The 19,942-nt window shown below is 33.8% G+C and overlaps 1 protein-coding gene across 1 annotated transcript; it reads right to left on the reverse strand.

Annotated features, from left to right (window-relative positions):
* Nucleotides 1-1,027: 1,027 nt before the first annotated feature.
* Nucleotides 1,028-19,704, reverse strand: LOC109147431 (TBC1 domain family member 15). The gene is made up of 15 exons (XM_019295086.1): nt 19,512-19,704; nt 18,744-18,923; nt 18,261-18,312; nt 18,040-18,147; nt 13,877-13,961; nt 12,126-12,180; nt 11,630-12,019; nt 10,449-10,508; nt 9,312-9,410; nt 9,124-9,234; nt 4,287-4,358; nt 3,927-4,043; nt 3,499-3,648; nt 3,067-3,167; nt 1,028-1,535 (listed from the first exon to the last, which is right to left on the reverse strand). Exons 1-15 carry the CDS (start codon nt 19,572-19,574, stop codon nt 1,205-1,207), a joined length of 1,974 nt encoding a protein of 657 aa, XP_019150631.1. The 5' UTR covers nt 19,575-19,704; the 3' UTR covers nt 1,028-1,204.
* Between the last annotated feature and the right edge of the window lie 238 nt (nt 19,705-19,942).

Here is a 19,942-nt window from a genome sequence, read left to right on the forward strand (position 1 = left end):
ATGAGTTCAAAAAAAAAGTATACATGAATGTACATAATTGTATAACAAATACACATACTTTTTTTTAAAAGATAATACATATAATCTAACAGAATACATAATATACTTTTAATATAATAAACATCAACTCTTAACATAATACACATAAATTTCATGTTTCGGATGTACATAATTGTATAAAAAAAGATATACATGATTGTATAAAAAATGTACATAATTGTATAAATAAATACACATAATTATATAAACAAATACACATAATTTATAAATAAATACACATAATCACGTTAACTTACACATAATCACGTCAACTCCCTACATAACTTACCAAAACAACATCGTTTTGGGAGACGCGAGGCGCACAGTACTGACGCACAGTTCTATGTGCGCCGTGGTGCAGGGTATAACGATTGGTCAATCTAATGTACCATCAATTTATACATCATTATAATTACCATTTTTGGTGTTTTAATAAATGACAGGCAGTAGCCAGTAGTGCATGCATTTCTTTTATCATCACTATGTGAATATGGGTTTTAAGTGATTTACTTGTTCCTATGCAGGGAGGGTGACATTTTCTCCATTCCTTCTTCCACTTGTTTAAGCTAAAGATATCAAAGCTCCAGTCTTGTTTTCTTCTTCAATAATTGGGAAATATAATTTTCTACTTGGCTAAACTATAGGGAGTAGTTCAACTTGCATGACTGTTGTTTTCTATTGATGATTGCATGACTGGTTTTTCAAAAAATATCATGATTAACACTCTTCAAAAAATAAATAAATAAATAAATAAAAAATAAAAAAATTTCCCACTGTTAAATACTTTTTTTAAAAAGCACAAGTACTTGTATTTATAAAGGAAACGCTTGCGTTTCTCACATACGACACAAAATACAAAAACGCAAGTCATACTTGCGTTTCTCGTAAGTTTGTCATATAAATACGAGAAACGCAAGTATGACTTAACCTATTTTTGTCCACTCCTCCCAACTTTTGCCCATTTTAGTCATTAACCCCAATGGTGATATTTCAAAACTCACGAGGGCATAGCGGTAATTTCATTCTGAAAGAGATTTGGTTCAATTCACAGGGAATTATTTTGAATTCACATTGTAGATCGATCTACAGACTACAATATTTAGATACATCGTCATTATAACAATGGAAATGGTAGCAGTACGAATACGAAGGAATTTAGTTCACATCACAGTACATCATCATCCTGCTGAGTGTAAATGGAAGCATAATCTTCAACAGGCAAAGAGGGTGGAGTTCCGGGAGGGATGGCAGCTGCTCCATTCTCACCACCACATATACATAAAGCCTCCGCATCCCTGATTGTGGAATCCAGCTCAATATGACCACTTAGCTCATTGATAAATTTCAACAGCGTGTCAAAATCCATCCGCTCTCCAATTATTTTGCTACGATATCTTTTCAGGACAGCAACGCAAAAATACAGGTGAAGATGCTCACTCAAATAATGTGTCCACAAAACCTCCCACAACCGCATTGTTTTCTCATATTCAAATTCCCTATAAATGAAATCACAACACAGATAAACCAAAGGATATTATTAGATGTAATATGTTTTATAGAGGTAAAGCACACCGGGTGGTGATGCTGAGTTAATTCTGTAGGTAAGTTGCAAGGTTCAAATAATTTCCACATTAGAAAAACAATAACACTAATGCATATAAAAGGGCTAGTGGTTGGTGACTAACACACACAAATTATATCATGAACCAAGCTTTGGATTGCATCAATAACATTGAAAAGGACAAGTAAAACCATAATCCACAAATTATAAGCCAGAGACTGCAATTAAGAGTCCAAATTGAATTATAGATAGTGGGGAGTACTTAAATTTAATGACATGTGCATATTAAATTAGGATTATGAGATTATCATAGAAGAATCAAAACATTTTGTTATCCCTATTTGGATATTTAAGAGTCACCATAAATTGAGATTAGGATGGTAGCCCAGACTCATGTTGGGATCTTATTAGAAGAAATAGAAATTAACTTGATTAACATCCGTAGTATTTTAGCTCATAGGAGGTATCCCAGAGATAGATGGATTTCTAGTACAAATACCCCTAATTCAATTCTTTCCCCTTCCTGATGCCATTTTTATACTGCAACGACAGCTCCAAATTAGTTTTTTTGGTTCTTCTTCCTCAATATGCCTTTTCTCCTTAAGTAACTGCAGGCAGAAGAAATCTTGTTTGTTGTTTCTTCTCCTTATTGTCTATTTAAAATAATTACTTGTCTCAAAGTGAGAAGTATCCTATTTCCTACTCAAGATCCAATTTAAATACCAATTCTAGCAACAAAAACAATTAAACTTCAAGATTGGAGATCTTTATCAATGATTTCTATGTAAGTTGGCAATGCATAAAAGCCAAAAATTGTCATTTTTCTGTACAAGTTGGGTATATTGTATGTGCTCCAACTTGAGGGTGTGTTAGAATAGTTAAGAATGTTCCTACATTGAGATTAGGATGGTTGCCCAACAAGTTAGGAACCTTAGATATATTTAAGAGTTTACTTGATTACTTTCCTAGTAGTTGAAGAATCCTAGAGATGGAAGGCTTGTTGAATTTGAAAGATCCAAAAGTCTGGCGGGTGGAGAATAACAACCACCTGCCAGTTAGGCAAAAGCAGAGATGAAGGATCAAGGAATGAAAAAATGTATATAATACTGCAAGATTACAATATATTACTATAATTCTATGTTTCTAATGAAGAAAGATAGTATCTATTAATTTAAGCACCTTTTCATAAACAGACACAACCTTATGGAAAGACATAATAACCCTTCGTTTTTCAACAAGGACTTCAGGTTTCCCTATCATCTGCAACCTAATTTAGTATAATACCCCCTTATTATTGTAACTATTCATACAATTAAATACATCAATTCTATAGGAAAACATATAATAATTTTCTTTATTCTTGGTTCATTCTTTCTCTTTTAACAATATCAACACACGAAAGAAAACTTTGAAATGAATGGCAACGAAATAGCACATAAAGGGAGTCAGGAAATTGTATTCCTTGCCTTTTGAATTGTATGAGTATCCAGCGAAAGCAGAAGAAGTAATTCAAGCAATCCTTCTGGCTAAAGTAATTATGCAATGGGCTATCTAACAACTCCACCAACTGCAATTATTCAAGCATAAATTATCACAAGGTTAAGCATAAATTTAACAGGCAAGCCAATTAAACAACAAATCAACTAGAAAGAGGCTAAAATAACATCATTATACAAAATAAGAATGGAGATTGGACGCAACAGCCTAAATGCTTGGCAATCTTAGACTCATGCACTCGTGTTGCCAAACATAGTTTATAAAAATATAAACACCAAATTGGTTAGAAGAGACCAGGAATCAATTATAACCCACACAAAATATTATATATAAACATTTCACCAAAACTTGGGGAGGGGAGGAGGGGGTGAAAGAGAGAGAGAGAGAGAGAGAGAGATAACCTTGGATAAAGCAAAAAGCTGTGAGTGCATTCCATTCTGGTCACGATTAAAATTGGGTCCAAGTCTCTCCATTAGTGCAACAAAGCACCAAAATGATTCTGATTCATCTTCCATAACATATAATATTGGAGAAAGAAGATCACTCATACCCTACAAGTAAAACGAAATACAAAATTTCATTTTTAATAGGAGGCAAGTAGAGAAAATAAATGTCATTAAATGGAATATTGGTATAGTTAAAGAAACAGGGCTATGAACTGTTATATTGGTGAAACTTAAAGTGGCTATTGGCGAGATACAAATTAAACAACAAACATTACATAATAAAACAACAGATTTGTGATATCACATATATGTGGAAAAAAGGTAACCCAAATCATTGAATATAATTAAACAAGCAAAACGTAGAAAATGAACTTTCTTATTACCTGACAGTAACCCAAATCAAAGTTGTAGAATGAGTATGTAAGTAGTATGTCATGTAAAAGGTTCACATTAAGATTCTCGTCCCCATCATAGAAGGGGAGTGTCCTGTCAGTCCGCACCTTAAAATACAAGGAGAAGAAAGGAGAATTAACATTTTTTTCATTTGATCAATAAAAGAAGAATTACTGTTGTTCAATCCTGATGAAACAGGTAAGGAATAGCAACAGTAACAGCAACAATACTAGAACGGTAGTAGTATTAAAGAATAGTAAAAAACATTCACAAAATGGAAAATCAAATAATATATGCATCTTTAACAAAATTTAGTTGTGACACGGGTATGGAACAAATTTAAAGCATACCACATCTTTCTCAATAAGGCCTTTCCTTTCCCGGAATTTTGTAAATCTCTTTGCTTGTTCTCTTGAAATACTCTGCATAACACATATGTAAATATGTAAATAACACTTCAATTGGTAACATTTTCCTGCTCTATCAACTCAGAAAAGGCAATTAGTTATGAAACATAAAGCAATGTTCAAACACAAATTTATAATGACTCAATTTCAGAAACAAGCTAAGGATAGGAAAAAGAAAAAACATTAACAAAAATGAAGGCCAAAAGCAACTAGCTTCATACAAATAGATTAATACTTGATTGAAAGTGGAATGAACCAAACAAAAGGCAAAAAGCATATTTGGAGGCACAGGATATTATAAGTATTCTGAGAAACAAAAGCTATGAAAAGGAATGGCAAGTAAACTTGGAAGCACACTAATCTAGGAAAGTGAAGTATTAGCATTCTAATTACTAAATCTAATACGAAAGAGCCAAAACTATCCCTTATAATTTTACAAAAATAAGATAGATGTCTTTTACGATTTTGATTACACCAACACACTAAATCCTGAAAAACTTGCACACAAGTTTAAAAAGAGTGATGCATTTCTTGGCAGAACTTATCAAGGGCACAGGAAAAATATCCAAACATGAGAATGAAGGATTCAAACCTTTTGTGTTTCTTTTTAGCAAAAAAAATGCGCAGCTGTTAGCTTGGTCCTATTATTTAGTTTTTGTTACCGTTGCTGAATTTTGTATATAAATGGCAGTTCATGCAAATAAGATATACAAGGTTTCTATCAGCAATTAGACATTCGGGAGAAAGGGAACTCATAAAATCCTCATGCTTTATGACTTGCCCTTTACATTATTACAGCTCTGAATTTTATCTCTTATTCCTTCCTGTCATGGGTACATTCAACCATAGGAAAATCCAAGTTTGCCACATATTCTTCCAGTCACCCTTCTTCTAGTTCTGCCATAGACACCATGACACGATCCCAATCCGCCTGGGGCCTAACAGAGTCATCTTCATCCACATACTAAAATCTTCCATCTTACCATTCATTTGGAATATAAAGAAATCTTTGATGCTGGTAATAGCAGAAAAACAATTCAACGTTCTTCAATTCCTGAGACAAATGTTTTACTTGATTAAAAATATCAACCAAATATGCACTTTGTGTCAATGTGTCTGCCTATACAAAATCTACTTTCTCAAGAATTGGCAAGTCAACCCAGGAATTATCATACAACTTCTCTTCACATGATATTATTTGATGAGTATGTCTTCAAGTCTTCAACCACATTGTTTTGCTCAGATTCATCTTCCCTAAGGGTAGGACCTAAAACATTGATGACATGCACCTCTTCCATAAATGCATATATATAATTTGAGGGTCAAGATCTTCCACAAGAGTAGGACCTAAGACATCAAGCACATCTACCACTTTCATATCCTCCACCTCTTCCATAGACATACTTTAACAAGGTAAAGCTCTCCATGGTAACCACACTCTGAGGAAAGGACAGGTTTCTTTGTTTAGAGGTGTAAGGGTAGATCTCATGCCATCTTTAACAAAGATACATGAATTATCTATTCCATTTCAGTGTATTGGGATGAAAGTTCCAAATCTACAAAACAGAAGATGGTATGCCTCTATGTCCATACATCGCAAAAAAACTTGATATTCATAGTATTTCACAATCAACAAATGGGTAGGGCATCTCTATATATCAATAATTTCCTCAACACCTTTAAACCATCCTATGTTAAACAGATTTGTATGCTTCTCCATGTGCACTACCAATCTACCATATATCAACGGAGTTGCAAGATATAAACTCAGCTGCAAAAATAAATAAACATATATTCTATGCGCGATGCGCAAAAATATGTGCCCAATATTAGTACTTTATATTAAAATCTCAGATTTATTTAGATTTTAGATATTCATATTATTGTAAATAATTGTAAATAATAATAATAATAATAATAATAACAATAACTATAATAATAATAATAATAATAATAATAATAATAATAATAATGTAAAACATTTTTATAAATTTGATATTTATATTTTAGGAAATAACTAACATATAACTCCAATATAATGTGTATATATTATTATTATTATTGAAGATAAGAAAATATATGGTGGATGCAAGTGCATGGTAACAATAGTGGAAAAGATAACTGATGTTACAATGGTAGGGGTATGTTTGTTTAAAATATCGTATATTACAACTCTTATAGCATAATGTATTAAAAATATGTAAAGGAAAAATGGACATAAATGAAGGGTATAACCTTCATTCACACTTATTAGTTTTTAGATTAGATTAGATATAAACTGCCTGGAGTGTTGTACTTTATCCTAAATTACCCTTCCATTGTCCATCTGTCAATTATTGCATCAAAATCTAAATAGAAAGCACATTTATTCCCTAAAAATGTGGCTTCTTTACAACAAAAGACTGTTCTTCACTTCCCTGTAAAATCTTGGACCAAAGGGACCAATGTTTCCCGGGAATATTTTGACAGGAAATATAAATGAATAAAATTTGGAAGTATACCTAACTGCCTACATTTTAGCATTGAGAAAAGTTGAGACATTAGCATTTAAAATATGCATATGTGATCTTCGAGTGACAATTTTTGGTATAAACAATTGACCTAGAGTTGATAAAGAATCAATGGAATTGATCAACTTTATCCATTCCCTCACTACTGGTCAGCATTATCAAATGGCTCAAGGATCACAACTTTATGTATTCTAGATGAGGATCTACAATGTTTATCTAGACAAATACAGATACATAAATGAAAAATGGCTGAATTATTGAATTGGTCCTCATATTTTGTAAAACTTGTGAGATTCTTTTTTTTTGGTTGATAATTTAAAAATGGTTTCAAAACTTGAGCAATTAGCCCAAATTTAGATGGAAGGTTTGGATGTATGTCACTGGTCCATGTCAGTATACGACCAGTCCAAATATGCCCATGACAGTCCATGTCAGAAAGTGAATAGACCATTTCTTTGAAAACCTTTAGATAGATTGCAACAAGGCTACCGCACAAAATGCAAAAAAAAAAATAATAATAATAAATAAAAAAATAAAAAAATTAGTGGACAGATGAGGATTAAAAGTTTCAAGGGTAGAATCCAAATTTGAAGGTTAGGGTTTGTGATTTATGGTGCACTATAAGACCATTTCCATGTTAGTGCACTTATATATCTTTCTTATAGTGCACTTTTAACTATTCTATAATGGACTTTTATCTAACTATTCTATAGTGCACTATTATTTTGCTTATATTGCACATTTCAACTATTTTACAGGACTTCTATCTATTCTCTAATACACTTATTTTTTCTAAGTGTACTTTTAACTATTCTATAGTGCACTTTTAACCTAAAAATTATGCACTTCTATTAGACGATGCGCATTATGAATTAAAAGCGCATAATCAAAATGCTAAAAGTTCAAATCAGATAAGAGTTATTGACAAAAGTACATGGTGAGAAAGTGAAAAGCGCACAGCAGAGTAATTATATTAAATATATTTTAAACTATAAGATTAATTACTTTTACCAAGAAAGGTAGTAATTCAAATCAGCACTAGTTTTATTTGATTGACTCTTGCATGTTATTTTATAATAAGTTAACATATAGAGCAAAAATTCTTTAATAAAATTTAAGTTAAAACGGCATATTACAATTATGCAACATACACAACTTAAAATTCTGAAAGTAGATAGGGGGTGATGGTGGGGTACTGTGGTAGGTAGCTCGTGGTTGGCGTATATAGATGGGTGGGTGGGTAGGTGGTAGGGATAGATAAGTGGAGTGGAAGTTTCAAATTAATGATAACAGTGATTATAGAGGATGTTATGTGCATTTTTGTATTTGGAGAAAAAAAAAAAAAAAGTTTTTCTAAATTCCTTTGTTAAGTTGGAAAAATGGAAAACTGTCTTCCCAATGAAAAAATTAGAAAACAATGCAAAAAAAGTAAAATAAAATAAAATAACAAATAACACATAAAAATAAAAAATAATGCATGTTTTCTATTTGACATTTTTCTGGAACTAAACTCACCCCTACGGTTTCTAATTAGATTTAAGATTGATAGTTGATAGAGACGGAAAGGGCATTTGAGCTTAAACAAATGATTTATGTAACATTACCCTAGGATTGGTCCTCTGAACTGTTAATTCTGCCATCAAATCCATAATGGAAGCCACACGCGGCAAACAATTGATCTTTTGCATATTGTTCAAAAATCAATTGATTGTAATTCAATATGCAATGTTATGTAACAAAGGGGGAAATTTTTTAAAAAAATTATTATGCTGTTAAACCAACCAAAGACTTCTCTTCACGATAAGACTGGTCAGATCTGCCATAGGCATGTGAGAGACTAAAATATGGAATCCAACTGCAATAGAATTATTTACATTATATGCAATGGAAGTTCATGATATGATACAATCTCTTTTGACTTGGCAAGAGCCGAAGATTGAGAGCAACAAAAACCAACATATATGAGTCTTAAACAACAAGCAGCCTGAGCATGTGTACAGGAATAATGGCATAGTTCTAACATCCAAAATGTACAAAACAATGTGCAAAACCGTTACTAAACTAACATTGTGATGCCAGCAACCCATCTTATTTAAGACCAAAACAGACAATATCTATAGAATTCTGAATCTCAAACTTGAAGAAATGAGAATTTTCAACTACCTATAACTGTTTTTCCAATATGTTCTTGACAATAATACCAAGAGGAGAATGCAGATAACATACCAGTAATGCAAGGTGCACAAAAGCTCAGGCTAAGAATAACAAACCTTCCACTGATTCTTAATGGTTTCATATTCTGACTTTTTAACTGAAACAAGATATTCCCTTTCTGCATAAGTTGAATCATATGAATGATATCCCAACAACAATGCCCAGACCTGCAACCACAAACAGTTAACAAGTGCCCTCTGTTACAAAACAAAGACAGCATCTGCTAAAAAATAAATAAATAAACCTCTTTCCGCAGATTGTGTTCAACTCCACCATAAAAGATCCTCTTTCTCAAGGCTTGTGGATCCAAAACTCTTCCTTCAGAATCCAAGAAAGAAGCCCACTGGATAGAAACATGGTTTTAGGAAGCAAAAGACTACAGTAATCTAGTATCAGAATTCATGTAAGAAAGAATTCTTAGGCTAGCATTTCATTAACAATTACCCCTGGTAGACATGTAGAGCGGTCAAAATGGGTTTAGCCCACCAGGTTAGCCCGTCCCGCCCTGCCCATTTTGATCTTTTGAGCCCATATTTTGACGGGCTTTTTAGCCCGCCCCCGCCTAACCCGCGGGCCGGCAGGGGCCCACCAAACCCTACTGTTCACAGTTAATAGTAAACCAAAATTATTATATATTAATTGAATTTTGGTTTACTGTTAACTGTAAACAGTAAACCAAAATTCATAATATATATACATGTATATAATCAAGTTTTAAAAAATTAGTACATTGTATAAATGATTTGTTTGTTATTGACTTATGGATTAATACATTATGTATTTGATTATTTATTAGTTATTATTGTGTTTAAAAAATTACAAATGCATTAATATATGTTTAAACTATCCAAATTATTTTAGTATACACTTATTACCTTTTGATGTTAATTTGTATTTAAATTTAAAATTTTTAAAATTTGGCAGGCCCACAGGTTTAAGGCGGGGCGGTGCGGTCGACTTCCCTAAGGCCCATATTTTGGCGGGCCCCACCGCGCCGGCCCATTTTGACAGCTCTATAGACATGTCATATCTGGCCAATATAGATCATTTATGGTAAAGATACAGCCATCTTAAGTTTAGGGTAGTGTCACTTGCACCTGCTGGAGTTTTAGGCCAACAATATGCAAATAGTAGTAAGAAATACATGAGCTTAACTCCACAGGGTCCAAGTTATCCCTTAAAAAAACGAATGCACAGAAAAGTAATAGAGTACTAATCTCAACAAACAAATTACAGGATACCTTTGGTGTGCAGTCAATTACCTACTTGCATATCATTTGTATAACAAAATAAGGGATATGAAGGCTATATAGTACAAGTGTCAACACATTGCAATTTTCAAACCTGCCGTATTAGGAAGTGGGGGAAAAAGATCCTTTACCTCTTCTGACCCCAAGGGGGGCTGGCGCGGTTTGCCCCATACTAGGGATAATTTTTCAATCTGCAAAATTGAAAAAAAAATTAAATAAAAATAAAAATTAGATTGAAGAATTGAAGAGTGAAAGTACAAAGCACTTGCTAAAGGTAAACTCAAATCGAAGCTTGATCCATAGTTCCAAACCCAACTATTTTTGGCCCATCAAAAGATCATAAAATACATCTGAGGGTTCATAGAAGATATTAAATAAATTTTAAATGCATCCCCTCTCTAACAACAACAGATTTCAGTTGAAATGGAAAAAATAATTCAACTATTTCTAAGGCAAACGGAAGTGTTATCAAGTGTTAACGAAAGTGTTATCAAGTGACGATTAGGCCAACAAAGTATATGACATGAAGGTTGAACAGTAAAGTTCAGTATGAGGGAAAAAAAAAGATAGTTTCATATAGCACTTCCTATGCGATAAGATAGTTGTGGACAGACTTCTGGATGTTTTAGTCTAAAAGAGTAATAGGAGAGAATAAGATGTAAAACCTAACTTGTGGCAACATATTAAAAAGAGCCTCACAGCTTATATAACACTTCTTAAGTACTATAAATTATGTGTTAATTTTTTTGACAGGTAGTGCATGGGATTGGAACTAATGACCTTTCACATAATAATAATAATAATAATAATAATAATAATAATAATAACAACAACAACAACATTAATAACAATAGTAGTAATAATAGTAACAACAACAACAACAACAACAATAATAATAATAATAATAATAATAATAATAACAACAGTAATAATAGTAGTAATAGTAGTAATAATAGTAACAACAACAACAACAATAATAAGACAATATTAAAATGTTCCATCTCAAGTAAAAGTTTAAGCTTATAGTGAGGACAGAAATTTACGAAATTTTATTTATCCTCAGGAATAGGATTCCATTGAGGCATTCACACATAAAACTCATGTACCTAACACTGACAAGACCAAGGCATAGCTGCATATTCAAAATTAGTAACTACACAGCTATTTCTTACACAACATCAAAAACATTTGAGAATTAGACTAATAGGATAATCATTGTCAATGCCAAACATTATCAACTTTCTTGAGAGTTGATACACATGAATTGTTTGCCATGCTATTCCACAGGTTAATAAAGGAAGAGGTCTGTTACCTCAACAGGATCAGAGGGTATAGGAACTGCTTCCAAAACATTCTGCGCAACATCTGATGTGGTATGAGGATAATCATGCCTCGACTGATCATTCTTCTTCCTCTCATTAGAGATGAAACTATCACTGTAAGTTTCGTGGAAAAGTTGAGATGTCGCTTCACGAGCAAATCTAGTTACAAGTGAAAATTTCTCTAGCACATTAATTGACAGATCTCGAGCAGGGTCATTATGCTTTTGCCTTGGCCTCCCACTTTGTTCAGCATATGCTGATGTCCTATCAGAAGCTTCCCCATCAGTCCCGCTGGATTGTGATTCACTAGCAGCAACAGAAAAAGATGCACTACCTGCTAAAGAAACTGCCCTAGAGAGCTCCAAGGAAGAGAGAGTTCTCTGTGAAAAGTGAAAGATAATCATGAAGAAAGAGTCTTTTAGGCAAAATCCATTTTGCAGATTACTTCGACAATCAAGCTAATAACTAGAAAATAACTATAGGCACCTGTAGGGGATCCTGAAAATCATTCACAAGAAATACATTGGAATCTTCAGCTGACCTGGATATAAAGTTTGTCCTATAAGAATCTAGAAACACTTTGCATGTCAAAAATAGTGGTAAAATAAGCTCACTTGTTAATTTGCAACAACCCACAATTAGAAATTGCAAACAGATCAAGAAATTGGATTTATTAATTATGCACTCAAGTTCTAAATACCAAGTACAAAGGACCAGGTAAAGTACAAACAACTTGTCCTCACACTCAAAGCAACCGTTTCCTCGAATTTTATAAGGGCACACTGCCATTGCATACATAGATATAGTATTTACAAGATTCTGGTCGTAGTTAAATTACTCTCCGTTCTGAAAGTAAGAGATTGATGCAAACAATTAGGAGCTATTTTCAAAATCATATTTTATTTGAACATACATATCTATTTTTTATTATTTTCACCTTTTTTAAGACGACGAAAATAATAAGTGACAACAAGGGAACTGCTGCTTGAAAAGTTTGTGGGCCAAATAGTGGCCCCACGAGTGCAATCATAACTATTGGGTCATTGACTGAAATGGGCAAGTTTCAAAAGGAGTGGACAAAAATGGGCAACTTTTAAACATGGACAAGAAAAGGAGAAACTCCTTTGGGACTTGCGTTCCAAAGGAGTTTCTCAAATTTGCTAAATGAATTTTTTCGCCTAAAATACAGTACATATTGCTACAAACGATAAACGCAAGTCGGACTTGCGTTTCTCGTATAAAGTCAAGTCCCACTTGCGTGTCTCAAAAAAAAAAAAAAAAAATTCGCTGGAAATGTTCGCCGGAAACACAAGTCGAGGCTTAGTGGAGGAGAAGGTGGCGGAGCTCAAGAAAGAGTTGCAGAAAGCGGTGAAGGACATTGTGGGACTGCGGCGACTGTTCTATGGAGTCCACTAATCGAGCCATTCAGTGTTTGTGTGCTCTGAGAGATTTAAAGTTGAAGCCTTTATGGTTTTCTAATTCAATGGATATTGGGAATCTTTTGTTGGGTCTCTATCCCCCCAAAAAAAAAATTCATTTGGCAAATTTGAGAAACTCCATTGGGACTTGCTTTTTTTAATCAAAAACACAAGTGTCAATGGAGTTTCTCCTTTTTTTTGTCCATGTTTCAAAAGTTGCCCAGTTTTGTTCACTCCTTTTGAAACTTGCCCATTTCAGTCAATGCCCCATAATTATTCAACAAAATTGATAAAGTTTGACCCAGTCAAGAGGGCCCTACAAAGTCAAGTTATTATCCTAGCTGATCTCAAATTTCACTTCCTCAGATTAACCTTTAATCTCTAATAAAGGACGGCAAAGGCTTGAGCTCTCAAACTTAAGACTCCCATTGCTTTGTTGCAGTCATCACCACTCCTCAAATCAGGAAGAATTCAGCATGCAATACCCACACCATTGCAGATCATGTTGATAAAGGTATCCCTTGGTGACTTAAAGAACCAATTTAATAGAGATTAAAAATAATAGTTTTGGCTTGACTAATGAAAGAATAATTATTACATACATTTATTCCAAAAAGATTTGATAAAGAAATATAGAAGAATAAGAAGAGACCAAAACGGAAGAATTTTTTAATCCCATTGAATCAGGTAGAAATTGCTAAACATTTGCAAATGGAAATGTTTAGTTTTGAAATGTTGTTCTACTTGGTGGCAGAAATCATTAAACAAAGGAGCACTTGGCATCACAACAAGAAAAGAATGGCATATAACAGAACCAACCTCACAAGAACAACATGTTGCTTAACTGTGGCAAGAAACTCTCGAACTCCACCATTGTAGAAATAAAGTGGAGGAAAAGCCAGTCCTACAAAATAATAGTATCATTAAGGAAATTAAATTGATATATACTAATTGAAAATTGAAAATTGAAATTGAACCAGTCAGATTAGCAGTAATAGCAGCCAATATCACAGCATGCCAGTAATTCACTGGTCCAAAAGTTAAGAGTTGACATTTTCTTTTTCTTTCCCTTATTGTAAATAATCTGGGGTTAGCTATATGGATTCTATTTTTTAATTCAGCTCTATTTAAGCTTCCCCCAGGTTCTACTTCTTGTAATTTTGAGCTTTGTTATAAATATAAAAAGATAAAGATAAAAATTTTAAATTATTGCTCTTGCTTCATTTAAGAAGTGTTAGTACACACACACACATATACACTGAGTGTGTCACTCCATTTTCGGTTTTGATGTTGTGTCTCCTAACAAATAGATTTTCATTTGTGTTCAACCCTCCCCCTCAAGCTAGAACATAGATACCAATTACACAAGTTTGTCACACATAAATAATCTGTCCACAATAGCCATGGGTTTACAAATATAATTAATTCTATTTCTATTGAACCCTTCGGTAAATAGAACAACTAATTGTCCTCCGCTATTTATGTATGAGGTAGAAATTAATCTCTGCTGAACCTTTCTCATACAAAATGGCAATCCACTTGAATATTTGTCCATTAATGACAGACTAGATTGTTAAAAATATAAATAGTTGCCAAATTGTCACACCATAAGTTTAGTTGTATACCAGATGCCAATATCCTATATGGATTATGTATTCACATAAGTTAACAGGCTATTTAGGCTATAGCACAATATTTAGATTTTGCAAGTCTAGTATTGTAAAAATCAGCCTAGCCACGGATTAGGGCCCCTAGGCCGAGGGGATTTAACCCCTAGGCGTCTTATAGGCAGCCGGCCAAATAGGCACCCTTGGCGCACAACTCAACCGACCCTAATCTAATAAAAATATATATATATGAAGTTCAAAGCATCGAGCGTTTCCCTTTCAACAGCCGCAAAGCCTTAGCGTCCAAGCATCCCCGTCTAGTCCTTGCTGTCACAATCGTCATCACAACAACCAGTCCTCTTCAGCCTCCTCGTCTTATCGTCGTCGCAGTCGCTACGCAGAGTCGCCTTGTCATCATCCATCGTTGCCGGCCTCACTTGCACCTCGTCGTCGTACGCCCCTCGCCTGCACCTCATCGGCTACACCTCTTATAAAATCCTTGGTTGAATGCATTGTCTCTAGAACACTACCTTCTACTTTTGATTTATATTAATTGTCCCTGCCTCTCTGAAACAATACCTTCTATTTTTTTTTTAATTATTACTAGGCCGCCAAGGCGCTAGGTGCCCCTCAGGCTCCTGATTAGCACCTAGCGCCTTACAACATTGTCTGCAACTTGCCTTGATACCACATTCCACTTCTTACACCCCCATGCGACCAAAAATCCTCCCACTATCCCACAAAATCACAATATCCTATAGTTGACTTCCTGTTACTTGGTGATCCAGCCAATCAGTATCCATAAACGCTTCAATACTTCAGTATCCATGATTTGCATACCAAACACCTTATCTCTATCCACTCTTTAAATATTTCATTATTTCACAACTCAAATTATCACTTTGCATTGAGTAACTTTAGGGCTTCCATGAATTGATTTATCACACTTACAAGTGATATCCAAATGAACGATAGTTAGACAGATAAGCATACAAACCAGTCTTCTGTCTTTATGGATCATAAAATGCTCCCTACTCACCTGCTACAAGCTTGATAGTATGGTCTTATAGGAGTCACACATTGCTTTGCCTAAAATAGGCCAGTAGCCCAATACTCTCAAATAAATCCATTACATATTTTCTCTTAAGAGAGTAATATCCCTTTCTTGGATTGAGTAACTTCAATCCCCAAAATATACATCATACCCACGTCCTTACTATGAAATCCTGCCTGGAGAAAGGACTTGAGAGCATCAATTATTCTTGCATCATTTCCTGTGAGTGTACTACAATCAACATAATACTCCAAACAAGATACATCCACCATTAGAATGCTTGAAAAATAAAACATGCTCACCAACACTTCTTTGCAAACCAAATACTACCACAACATTACTAAAAGTCCAAAACATGCTCAAGGAGATTGTTTTAGTCTGTACAATTTCTTTAATTTGCTATACTTCCCATGATTAACAAAACTAAGCAGTTCCCCATGTATTGTTCTTCCCACAAATCGCCTTGAACAAATGCATTTGTGACATCTATCTGATCCATAGGCCAATGATTACTAGCAGCCAATGAAATAAAACTTGAACACAAGTCAACTTGGCCACAATAGAAGAATTGTTGGTATACTCCAAACCATATTTTTGGGCATAACCTTCACTTTCAACCTAGTAACTAAATCATCAAGATTTGTTTTCACCACATACACCAACTTAAAACCAATTGCTTTTATACTAACAAGAAGAGAAACTAAGTCTCACATACGGACTATAGTGGTGTGCATCATCAGAAGCACATGGACTAGGTGGCAGTGTGGCACATGATGGCATGACTTCCTTCTCTAGCCTCCCCTCCCTATTCTAAGTTCCTAAGTTTCAATTTTGATCCCCTCCTTGAGTAGCATGCACATAGTACCATCTAGGTTTTGCCTTTTTCATGCTATAACTATATTATTGGACTATTCACTATGATACCACATTATAAATATAGAAAGATAGAGATAGAATGAATGAATTATTGTTTTGCCTCATTCCACAAGTAGTACTCACATATATACACTGAGTTTCTTTAACAAGTGTGTTGTGTTCAACAAGCTTCAAAAGTTATACCCCACCATAGACCACTTTCCTAAAACCTGATTCTATATATAGCAAATCCCACTTCAGACTTCAAATGCTTGCCGTGAGAGTACTTTAGAACAATAGTTAAAGACAAAGATGTAGAAGGGAGTTAGGGATAGACTTCATAAGTCTCAATTTGGTTTGGCTTAACTTTTAGAAAAGAATAGCAAAACATAAACCAAGTGCCTTCTATGTAATCACACTTGTACCATCAGGGACGGAGCCAGGAATTCCGTTGAGGGGGAGAAGAAGCAAGGACTGATCCATTATTTTTTTCCAGTGAAGGCGAAACGTTAAAACAAAAGAGATAATTTGAAAAAAAAAATATCTAAGAAATATAGGTATAAATATTGTTGGATATGAGCAAAAAATAAAACCCATCGAAACTTTATAAAAATATTCATAACAAAATATGAAACATAATTAATTCGATAAAATAATTTGAATAAAAAACACATTATAAATTACACATCTCATTATTAATATAAAAAAAAATGTTATATGTGTGTGTATTAAATATTAAAAAAAAATTATTAAAAACATGATTGTGTTGAAGCCAAAAAAACTGTGAAAAATGTTTATGCCAAGATTTGAACCCATAACCTTCATAATAACCAAACACATGCTTTGCCAACTAATCTAACTCACTTCTTGTTAACATTCACTGTTTTTGTACTAATACTAAAACTTGTACTATATATACATATATACATACAAAGGTTATATATGGGGTGGAGGTGGGGTGAGGGGGGGCAGCGGCTCCGTCCATGTGTACCATGATAATTTTTTGACTTGTACTTGTCATAACAATGAAAAAACTGTTGCCTAATTTTCTAAGAGATGCTACAAATTTCACATCAAGCTAGACTCTAGTTCATCCCCAAACAAGGCTCAAATTGAAGCATATACATATTAGTTACACTATTAGAACAGTTAGGCAAATAATTCTCGAATATTTTGTGTTTATTTTAGTATTGTTTATTTCCTTTAAATAAGTAATACTTCTTTTTCATAAAAGAGAACACCAAAATATGCAGAGAACAGTTTAGTATTTAGAAAAAACTTAAACAAAAGTGCCGAGTATAGATATGAAATTCTTATAAAGTCCATGAAGTCATTACCATTTTCAGACCTTTCTCTTTACCAAAAACATATGGTTCTCAACCATACACATTAAAGACCTCTAAAAATGATGTAATTTCCAAAGAGAAGAATATGATGAATATTGCTTCAGTATCCAGTAGGCATACCTGACGATAGAACTACAATAACATACTGCCATCCAAGTGTTGGCGTGTGCCTGCGAATTGACCTAACACCCGAAAATGGAACTGCCCTTATAGTGTAAAGATTTCTATCTGGAGCAAAATATTTAAATAGAAAAGAAACATTACAGACAAGAAATCACAGGTATGTGTTCTGTGCAAATTTTTTCAAGTGCTTTAATATAGCTTGAGGTCTTGAGACTAACCTTTCTCAGATAACCTTGCACTTGAGCTCTGTCCTTTGTAAGGAATCCATGTCTGCCACAATAAAAACATTTCATAATCAGTTGAACATAAATGCCAACTTAAACCATTTAATTAACTGCCAATGTTAGTATACTACAGAGAAAAACAGAAAATAGTCTAGTATCCATCCCTCTCCCTCCATCAAGCTTCTTCAGCTGTCTAAAAATATTTCTGACATTAAATCAAAGCATATGTTTTTCACATGATTATTTATGTCCATATTTTAAAAGAGGGAAAAAAAATGAATTTTAAAATCCTTCCGGACCATTTGATGAGAGTACCAAAATCATGACAAGCCATGAGAAGAATCACAAACTAATGGCAGACAGACCACATTTGCAAGCAATTAATTACATGAAGAACAAAGTGTTCTCATTGGATACTAAAAATTCCAGTTGGAATCACGTAGCAATATCAACAGCAATGAGAGAGTACAATAATACCATGAATAGAGAGTTTCCTTGCTTAATCAGCTTCAATCTACCACTAATCCTTTCTGATGCATACTGCGTGGGATGAATTGTCACGTTATCCTTCAGGTACACTATTTCTGCCCCATCTGGTTCACTTGATGAACTCTGTCTACTATTAGTACTATCATTCCGAGCCATTGTTGCTGGACCCTAACACAAGTAATCAAACAAAAAAGTCCTAATTTAATTCACAAATTGGACACCAAAGAAGACCTAAAACTACTCTAAAAGAAATCAGATGAATAAAATAGATTAAATTACAGCAGCAATTAACATTATAAAATGCAAATTGAACAGTATTGCCTAGCCAATAAAGTTATTCAAAGACAGTCAACAGCATTGATGAGTATTAATTAAAGATTTAACAACTACAAAGAGTTGAGATTAAATTATAACTGACAAAGATAACCTTTCCGCTTCAGAAAAACATTAATTCACAGAAAAAATACTCCCATCCCGTTCAATCAAAGCTAGCTCAGCGCACTACTGGAAAATCAACTTGACCTCAAAATTGATATTACCGAATTATTCACTAAATTAAAATGGAAGTTAAAAGTTCACGATAATGATGAATTGATTTCATCAATAAACCACAAAAATAAAAACAGCTAGAGGAAGGTATTCCTAATTCAGTATCCAAATCCGCAAGCACATTTTCTTATGCGCATAATAAATGAGTGTTTGTGTATGTCAGTGTTTGTGTGAGTGATGAAGATTGTGGCTACAGAGATGTCATACCTGTTGCATAGAGGCAGCGTAATCAGCGTCGTCGGACAGATCGCCGAGCTCAGTTTCGTGCATCGCCGGTGAATAAGCAGAGACACCCGCCGGTGATCTACGGAAGGTAAAAGAGGGGTAGAGAGCGTTGTTCTCTTCGCGACGAAGAAAGAGAGGAAATGAAGGTTCGGGAGTGGGGTCCAGATGATGTGGAATGGGGAGGCGGTTTTTTTTGTATAATTCCGTATTAATAACAAATTCATTAAACACGACCACGGGCATATGTTAGGTTCACCCAATTTATAATTTGGAGAAATGAGTTGGTATCACCATTTAAATATTTTATTAGTCTCGTGACTTGAAAATTTATAAATATATTAAATTGTGAAACATGCTTCAATTAATCAATTCACTTGTACATTATTAATATTTATAAATAAAAGACCGTTTAA

The sequence above is a fragment of the Ipomoea nil genome, unplaced genomic scaffold, assembly GCF_001879475.1.
Source record: "Ipomoea nil cultivar Tokyo-kokei standard unplaced genomic scaffold, Asagao_1.1 scaffold1993, whole genome shotgun sequence".
NCBI lineage: Eukaryota > Viridiplantae > Streptophyta > Magnoliopsida > Solanales > Convolvulaceae > Ipomoea > Ipomoea nil.

Bases quoted from the DNA above. Each gene is read 5' to 3' on its own strand.
- LOC109147431 (XM_019295086.1), bottom strand. From the start codon at position 19,574: ATGCACGAAACTGAGCTCGGCGATCTGTCCGACGACGCTGATTACGCT. The intron at 10,509-11,629 runs GTAACAGACCTC...TCAATTTTGCAG, and splicing joins TACCCTCTGATCCTGTTGAG to ATTGAAAAATTATCCCTAGT. The intron at 1,536-3,066 runs GCAAGGAATACA...TTTCATTTATAG, and splicing joins ATACTCATACAATTCAAAAG to GGAATTTGAATATGAGAAAA.